This window comes from Populus euphratica, unplaced genomic scaffold (genome assembly GCF_000495115.2).
Source record: "Populus euphratica unplaced genomic scaffold, PopEup_1.0 scaffold450.1, whole genome shotgun sequence".
Classification (NCBI taxonomy): domain Eukaryota; kingdom Viridiplantae; phylum Streptophyta; class Magnoliopsida; order Malpighiales; family Salicaceae; genus Populus; species Populus euphratica.
In genome coordinates this window covers 23,268-31,992 of record NW_011500331.1, presented here as the reverse complement: position 1 = coordinate 31,992, position 8,725 = coordinate 23,268, and the positions used below count along the sequence as shown (strand labels likewise).

Sequence of the window (8,725 nt, the reverse complement as noted above, 5' to 3'; positions counted from 1 at the left end):
CTCCTTAGCTACTGATCACGGTGATACATCTGCGCCAACTTGTGATGTTGCCTCTTCTAGCGTGGTTTCACAACGCAGAGGCGGTATGCCTTCACAGTGGGGTCAATTCACCCGCAAGTACTAAGCACAATGGAAGGATGACCTCTCAATGTAAGTTTGATTAGGTTTTAGTTTTTTTATATACTTATAACATAATTTATGAATAACTAATTAATTTTTTATTATTTAATTTCATATTCATAAACATTGAGGTTGTCAGGGCAATTACATTGGTGTTTAAATCGTTAATAGAGATTTCATTGTTTTAATGGAGTCAGGTTTCCAGATATCCTGAGTGGAGACCTAATATCGATACTTGGTTTCAGCGATTTCAAATAGATGTTAATTTTAAATTTCTAGCTTATTTTTAATAAATAATTTTTGAAATTTTATATCTTACACTATTTTTATTTTCAATGAATTATTTATATATACAGAATAAATTTGAGTGGGATAATGTGGACAACAATATTGTCAAGAGGGTATGGGAGAATCGCGCGGCAACTAGGTAACATCAAAAATAATATTTATTTTTTATTTATAATTTTATTTTCTAAATTCTAATTAGTTACTATGGAAGTAGGTTGCCTAATTTTTGGTATGACACCCAAAAAAAGAAGAAAAGATATACGAGAGATAATGGTCTTGAAGGATAGAATAAGGTGGTAGTTTGGGAGATATATGGGCTGCATATATTGAGCACGTGATATCTGAGCGGTTCTCATGATGCTCATAATCCGGAGCTTTCAACCAGAACTGGCAAATTCATAGTTCGATGACCACACACACCAATAGCTTCATCTCGTTCAGTGCACATGCGAAGCGGATGGTAAGATTAATTTAGATGAAATTTATTGTTAATTAATTTGTTGTTGCTTATAAATATATTTAACTTGCTATCTTTTTTTTCCTTACGAGCTACATCTCTTAGACGTGAGCCGAGTCCAATGGAGTTATTTGTAGAGACATATGTGTGGAGTCAAGACCGCTAAAAGGGGGTGCAACAGTACGTGGACAGCCGTGCTCAGTATTTTGTGGTATGTTCATTCAATTATTTTATTTTATAAGTTATTATTTTCTTGAATTGAATATAATTATTTTTTCAAAAAAAAATTCAAGACACATATAATAGCTAGTTGAGGGAGAGATATGGAGACGATCTTTCAACCCATCCAGATTTCTATCCGGATTTGTGAACCTGATAAAAATCAGGTTTATGGGCTCTCCACCACCACGGCCGAAAACTTGTAGTCAGCCCATAATATCTTAACGTTTGGGAGCTCTCCATCAGTATCGAGCATTCAGTTAAAGGAGTTCTTATCCTTGAAACAACAATATGAACGTCTCTCGACAGATTATGTTCAGCTTCATCAAATGGTCATAGAAATTAGATCAAAGATGGGTGATGATCTATGTACTTCTCCTTTTTGGTCGTACGGTCTTGGCATCAATAAGCCTCCTCCGTCGTCGTTGTTTTAATTAGTTTAATTTTGTTTTTAAAAAAATTTAATTTGTAATGAATAATATTTTATATTATTTTATATTTTTAATGTTTAATACAAATTTATTTGGTTATTAAGTTTTTTTACTCTTAATAAATAATTTTAAAAAAAATTGAAATAAATATTGACAGTATTACTGAGGGAACATAGTCGTCGGTATTTTACCGAGATTGGAAAAAATTTACGGGCTATGCCATAATCACCGACGGATAAATTCTATCAATGTTGACCCTGACTATTACTGACAAATTTATTCTGTCTATTTTTCAAAGTTGGTAATATTTACTGCCCATACCATATTCACTGACGGCTAGTCCATCAATAATTACTATTACTGCCCATATCATATTCACTGACGGCTAGTCCATCAATAATTACTATTTAAAATATAGACAGAATAATTATGTTGGTACATTTCTCACAGGAATTTTTTTTGGTGCGTTGAGCCGTCTGTAATACTGTTCATGTTCTGTTGATGGTTGCTCTTTTTAATTGCCAACAGAATGAGCAATGGAAAGAAAAATTATTGACGATAACGCCTCCAATGGACGTATTTCATCGGTGGTGCTGTCGGTAAAAATTTTATCAACGGATTTAGTTTATCTCACGAACGGAATTAATCCGTCGGTAAAACTACTTAATGGCATGTGTTTTTCAACAATGTTTCTATGTGTGATTAATCTTTTTAGAATCATGCATAGGTGTGAAAAATCTTTGTAAGCTTCCGAATGCCGTCATGGGAATGAGAAATTAGAACATAAACGATCAAGGAAAACAAGTTACATTAAATAGAGGCAGAAACCATTCTATTCTTCAATAATATAAGAAGATAGAATGCCAATCCTGGATAAAGCATTTTGAGATGAAAGAAAAATGCTAATTAAACTTCAATTTTCATGGAGCTCTACAACGTAGCTCGAAGAAAACATCAACAGACAGAAAGGGTGAGACTAGCTAGCTAGAGGGTTCAGAAACAATTAATGGCCGTTATTTTAATTAGAATTGCATACCATCATGAGCAATTACCCTTGGAATGTTGCAGCAGAGTGATTGCTCATGATGTTATATCATTCTTTGAAAGTTTGAATCAGCCTTGGAATATTGCACCCATCAAAACCCTCCTCCCATAGCCGGAGCCCAATAATCGGCGCCGTTGTGATCGCTTCCAACATGCTGAGTGCAAGACAGAGGAACCAAGCACAGTCCTCTACTCCTCAAATCCTTTGGGTTATCTTGATTATCCTGCAGACATTATCAAATGCTTATATACTCATAAAGTTTATTGGGAAAGAAAAAGGAAAAAAGAAAAAGAAGCGAAGGTACTAATTAATGACATTTTCTTATAAACAAGCTCTTCAAACAATCTAATTCCAATGTCCAAAGGCATGTAAACTCGACGTTCCAGCTTTTGTTCAAAACCAATAATTAAAGAGACATAACGAGGAGGATAATCGTGATGATTGCAAAGTAATATATCGACTAAAACATAGTATATTAATGCACAACAAGGGGAAATTAAGTTTATTAATTAGCATATAGATATTAGACAGAGAAAAATAAGTGCCTTGTTAGGAGCTCCTTTTTCTTTTCAAGCAGATGTCATTCAACAGCTGAATGGAAAATTAAAGAAAAGGAAAAATTATTAACATTATCCATCTTTCCCAGCCCTTTTTTGATTCCCAACTAATAATTAACTCTAAAGTAGTCCCAAATTATGCTTTTAACTAGATAAATGTGCATAAAGCTAGGAACCTTGTTCTTTCATTGCTATTTTTACGAATGATAAATTAATGTTAAGTTTTTTTGCATATATGCTTTCTTTCCACTTAACAAAACCATCCTAGTTGCTTTTTACAGAGGTGGTGGATCCAATAAAGCAATACCTGGCCTATGTCTTCAGAAAATGCACTAACTCTTTCTTCTTGACCCTAACAAGAAATTCCTCCCCTCGTTAGTTAAACACGATTCTCAACACTTGCCTAGTCAGTCATGTGCATGCTTGGAGGAGAGGGAGGGAGGGGGGGGCGAGAGAGAGGGAGGGAGGGAGGGAGGGAGGGAGGATCTTGGTCTTGCATTAACAAGTTATGTATAGGTGCTTACAGATTGTTGATGGTTCTTCATATTTGTTGAGGCAGTGCCCAAGTAAGGGGAGCTAAGAGCCTGCAAAAATCAAGGGGGGTGCATGGAGGAGACAAAATAGAGAATAAGATTTTGTAACTTCCATAACTAAAGAATGGTTAGAGAAAGAATGAATAATTGAACACTTTAACTGCATGCTCCTCACTGATTCTGAGCAGCTTGCAGAGAGTATAAGTAAGATGTGGAAGAAACATCACCTCAATTTGACCCTGAAGGAATCTGATATACCCAATAGCTTCTAACAGGACAGAAGCCGTGTCAGTCTGCAAAAGAGCAACAGGTCACCACACCCCAAGTCATCTTTTTTATCCTTTAATGTTAAATAGAGAGCCAAATCACTAAAGATAAAGGACGATGTTTTTTTTTTTTGGTAAAAAAGAGAGAGAAGTTTGGTCAGTGCAAAATTCAAACGAAAAAAAAAATCCTTTATGAGTTTCGACATAGAAAAGAAAAGAAAAACTGTTTGCTCAATTCTTTCTGTTTAGTTTGTAGATCAAGAAGGGGATGGTTTACCTTTCCAAAAGGAGAAACCATTTGGTGAAGAACTGTGATTCTATCACCTAACTTCTCCTTCCTCACCTGACTCCGTGGTAACAAAATATATATTAGTAAATTATAGAGCACTAGCTAGGTTTATATATATATAAGACTATCATATTTTTAATAGATGAAACATAGCAGAAGAATCACACATGCTCAAAGAAATAGACAATCAAGAAAGACACTAAACGCCCACAGACACAGGCAGGCAGGCGCACACACATACAGAGAGAGAGAGAGAGAGAGAGAGAGAGAGAGAGAGAGAGAGATGCTGTGTGTCTTGTCACCTTGAGAGGTTGGCTTGAAGAGGGCTGAACCCTAGCCTTCTTACATACTCCACCTGTGGCGGTGCTATTACACTAGCAGAAAAGGAACAAAATAGAAGAAATTAGAGAAACCCAGATAAATAAATCACCAAGCTGGCTAGCTGGCTGGAATTTATATGATTCAACAATTGATCATGTCATGATAATTATTCATTGCAGAACAGTTGATCACATTTTATGAAACATGGAGACTTCATATATCTTACCTCGGAAGATTGATCCGGATGCTGATTCGCCCCATCAGCCTTGTTGTAAGAGAAGTCTAATATATTAGTACTACTTATACTTGTGACGCAAGACCTAGGGGAAGAGACTGGCATCACTTGTGGCCAAGCTGCGGACCTAAGTGCCTGAAAGTCTTCATCCCCATGACCATATAAGTTGCTGTTGTGGGAAACCTCTTGCTTTACATCAGCAACTACAGAAATACTTGGAGATGGATTTAAGATTTGGTCTTCCCAATTTTCCAACTTTTTAGCCTGAAATTGACTCATACCGTACCTATCTTCATCTCCTGAAGAACCACCCCTGAAAAACAAGCAATCAAATTATTGACAGATTAACTCAAAAGTCAAGATGATCTGTACATATTAGCATGACTGTCAGCTATATGTAAGGAAAATTCCAAAGAAGACACGCACACAGAATAAGGAGTAAGGAGTTAAATTTCTAGATAAAAAATCCATGGAAATTATCTCATGTATGTGAAAGGCTTCGAATTTTTAGGACAAGCAAAGGAGAAGAATCAAAAAAGAACAAAGGGAGATAAGAAAGATTGCATGAAAAAAAAAATGAAATATGAATTGTGGATTAAAAAGTCAAATGACCTTATTAATTAAGTGTAGCATGTTACGTATTAACAAGATGAACTGCAGAGAGAGAGAGAGTTACAAAAGTTGTTGGCTCCATGACAGTGGAAGCTCTTGATTATCAGGCAAAGGATTCGAAGAGAGTGAGGAAGATCCAAATACATATTGGGAGGGGAAGATAGATGTAGAAGAAGATAATAAAGCAGAAGTTTGCTGTGAAGGTGGATGCATGCTCCACCAGCTAGGGTTTCCTGCCATCATTAGCTTTGCAGTGATGAGCTTGGCCTCTGCAAAAAACACACTTCAATTCGTGCTTCAAAAGAGAATCATAAAAACAAAAGAAAATTCACCTTGCTCTTTTTTTTTTCCCCTCAACTTCTCTTTCTTTAATAACTTTGTCAAATTTCCTTGTTTATGCACCCATAAAACCCCTTTGCTTAAAGCTTTGAGTGTCCTGTATGCTTTCTCAGATGAGGCTGAAGAAACTTTGAGTCTGAGTCCTCAAAGAATTTTTATAGAGATGTGGGGTTAAGGAGCTCTGCATATGTTTCCTTCTCTTTCCTTCAATTCTTTCTTTGATTCATTTAGTGTTCTTTTTTTATTCCCTGCTTTACCTTTATTATAAAGTGGGGCAAGAAAAGCTGGCGGGTTGTGTTTTCAGACCATAAACTAATTAATGGTTTTCTACAAGCTTATATTAATACCACCTTCCTTGATTTGGGGTAGTACATTGTGATTGTTTTGAGAGATTGTAGAGTTAGGGTAGGATTAGGGTACTGTAATAACATTATTTGCCATGCTTTCTCTTTATAAGTGCAATAATGCAAGAGAGCAAAGGGAAAAACACCAAATCTAAGGAGTCCCAACAATTCCACAATAATTCGAAAGGCTTAATGGCAAAAGCTTTTAACCCCACACTTGTCATATGATATCTATGTTTTTGAGCTGCTTTATGTTGTGTTTTGAGGTTGCTTATTTGCACTTTGTGCACATGCTTCCAAGATGAAAAGGACAGGGCGTTCTGTTATTTCGAAAGTAATCTACAAGTGACAAGAATATCCTTAAATATGTGTACTTACACTGTTAATCTAGTGTGCGTTTCAGTCGACGAATTCTCATCAATTTGTGTATAATCAAAACCAACAATTATATATATGTTCTGAGATCAAAGATGTCTCATGCACCTTCTTTTTTAATTAAGAGACCTACATTTTATGTGTATATATGCTTTACATTTTGTTAGGACACGATATTATTTTTTTGAAGTACGTACAATTTAAGCCATCAATTAACAACGGAGCCTTTTAAAAAAAAATAAAAAATGGTTACATTTTCGAAATGAAAATTACATTAGAATGCGATCTCCAGAGCACGCTCATCGGTGTGTGTATATATATATATATATATATATATATATATATATAGGATAAGCACAGAATGAAGTGCAGATGCTGCTTTCAGCCATCGAAAATGGCCATGTGATTTTGGAACATATGATTTGTTACCTTGTAGCATGGAAAAATTCTTTAACAGAGAATAAAACCTTTTTTTTTCCCAGTTGAATTCAATGTAATGATAAGGCAACAGTGAAGATCATAGGATATTGGCAATAATTCTTTGACTACTTAAGAAAATCTTACAACTATGCAATTCCAGCACCAGCAGGCCCACAATTTGAATGAAAATGATGCAGCAGTTTAATTAATAAATGGTCGGTTCAAAATATAAGAGTACCTGCGACAGAAATTGGTGTGCAGATATTATTACATTTACTCCCATGTGGATTACACACACACACACACACTCTAATTGATGAACAGCACGTTGCGGGCAGCTTCTCAAATATAATCCTTCGAAAAGACTTTTAATAGTATTAATAAGTTAAATTTTATGAAATTGCCTGTAGATTTTTTAGTAAGATTACTTACAATGATTACTCATGTATGTGTTCATATTTGAAAAATTATCGTTGATTGAAAGCTGTTAACCGATAATATTATCTTATATTGCGGAAATTACTGTATCCATCATATATATGGTAGTATCCTTTTTTCTTCTAAAATAGTGAAAAACATTTTATGGTTTAAAAAACTCCTTTTAATTTGAAGGTACAAAACTCTTAGAATGAAATGATTCTCAATATATATATATATATATATATATATATATATATATATATATATATATATATATATATATATATATATATATATATATATATATATATATATATATATATATATATATATATTTGTGGAGAAGTTATAAAAGAGTCAATTTAATAAGTTGAGATAATTAATGGAATGATAAATGAAACTAATTCCTATTTATTAAAAAACTAAAAAAATGTTTGTTGAGAAAACTCTAAAATGATTGTTTTAAGAAAATATTTATTACAGTTTAAAAGGTATTTTCTATGGAGAAGTTATAAAAGATTAATTTTTAATAAATTCAGATTATTAATGAAATGATATCTTATTATAAAAGATAATTATCAAAACTGATTTCTAATTATTAAAGTTAAAAACATATTTGATGAGGAAATCTTAAAAGAGTTGTCTTAAAAATAGTCATTTTGATTGAAAAGTTTTTGTTTTTGGAGAAATTATAGAAGATTTTATTGAATAAATTGAGATCAATAGTGAAAAGATATGTCCTATAAAAAAGATAAATATTAAAAGTAATTTATATTTATTAAAATAAATAAATACATGTTTTTTGAGGAAACTCTAAAAGAATTGTTTCAAAAAATAAACATTTTGGTTGAAAATGTCCTTTTGTGGGGGAGATTTATGGTATCCACGAAGTAATTGATGACATTTGTTACTCTCTTATGTTAATTTTAAAGAAATAAATAAATAGAAGAAAGAGAAAGAAAATATAATTTATAACCTACTAAAAATAATAAGAATATCTTCATATAAAATTTCTAAAACAAATAGAAATTAAAGATAATAATTAAACAAAAAAAACATAAGATATTTTAATGTATGAAAGGAGTTACAAATATGAGCTCCAAATCAACAAGTTTATTTTCTCTAAAATACTAATAGTAAAGTTTGTCTTTTTAGAAGGTTTGTAAGGCCTTAAGAAAACTAGAAATTCTATCTCAATTAAAAATCAAAAACAAAAATCTAAAATTACAAAGAAAAAAATATAAAATCTTAAATAAATATGAAATTTAAAAATAAAAAAATCACAAAAATTATCAAAATCAAGAAGCCTCAACAAGATCTCTAGTATCTAAAAATTTGATGATTTATATAACAATATTGTTGCTACTATATAAAAAACAATATTTAAAAATTTCTATAAATATTTAATCATAATCTAATTGTTAAATGGTCAGATTATATGGAATAAAGCTGGA

The 8,725-nt window shown here is 32.6% G+C and overlaps 1 protein-coding gene across 3 annotated transcripts; it reads right to left on the bottom strand.

The window, feature by feature from the left end:
• Positions 1-2,299: 2,299 nt before the first annotated feature.
• Positions 2,300-5,948, bottom strand: LOC105113721 (transcription factor bHLH68-like). Of its 3 annotated transcripts, XM_011010015.1 has the most exons (9): positions 5,732-5,948; positions 5,438-5,642; positions 4,753-5,074; positions 4,508-4,579; positions 4,194-4,259; positions 3,878-3,943; positions 3,642-3,701; positions 3,425-3,469; positions 2,300-2,783 (listed from the first exon to the last, which is right to left on the bottom strand). In XM_011010015.1, exons 2-9 carry the CDS (start codon positions 5,614-5,616, stop codon positions 2,652-2,654), a joined length of 942 nt encoding a protein of 313 aa, XP_011008317.1. In that variant the 5' UTR covers positions 5,617-5,642; positions 5,732-5,948; the 3' UTR covers positions 2,300-2,651. The 3 variants fall into 3 exon arrangements, with proteins under 3 accessions (XP_011008317.1, XP_011008316.1, XP_011008318.1); XM_011010014.1 differs by having other exon boundaries at positions 5,438-5,948; XM_011010016.1 differs by lacking the exon at positions 3,425-3,469 and having other exon boundaries at positions 5,438-5,947.
• Between the last annotated feature and the right edge of the window lie 2,777 nt (positions 5,949-8,725).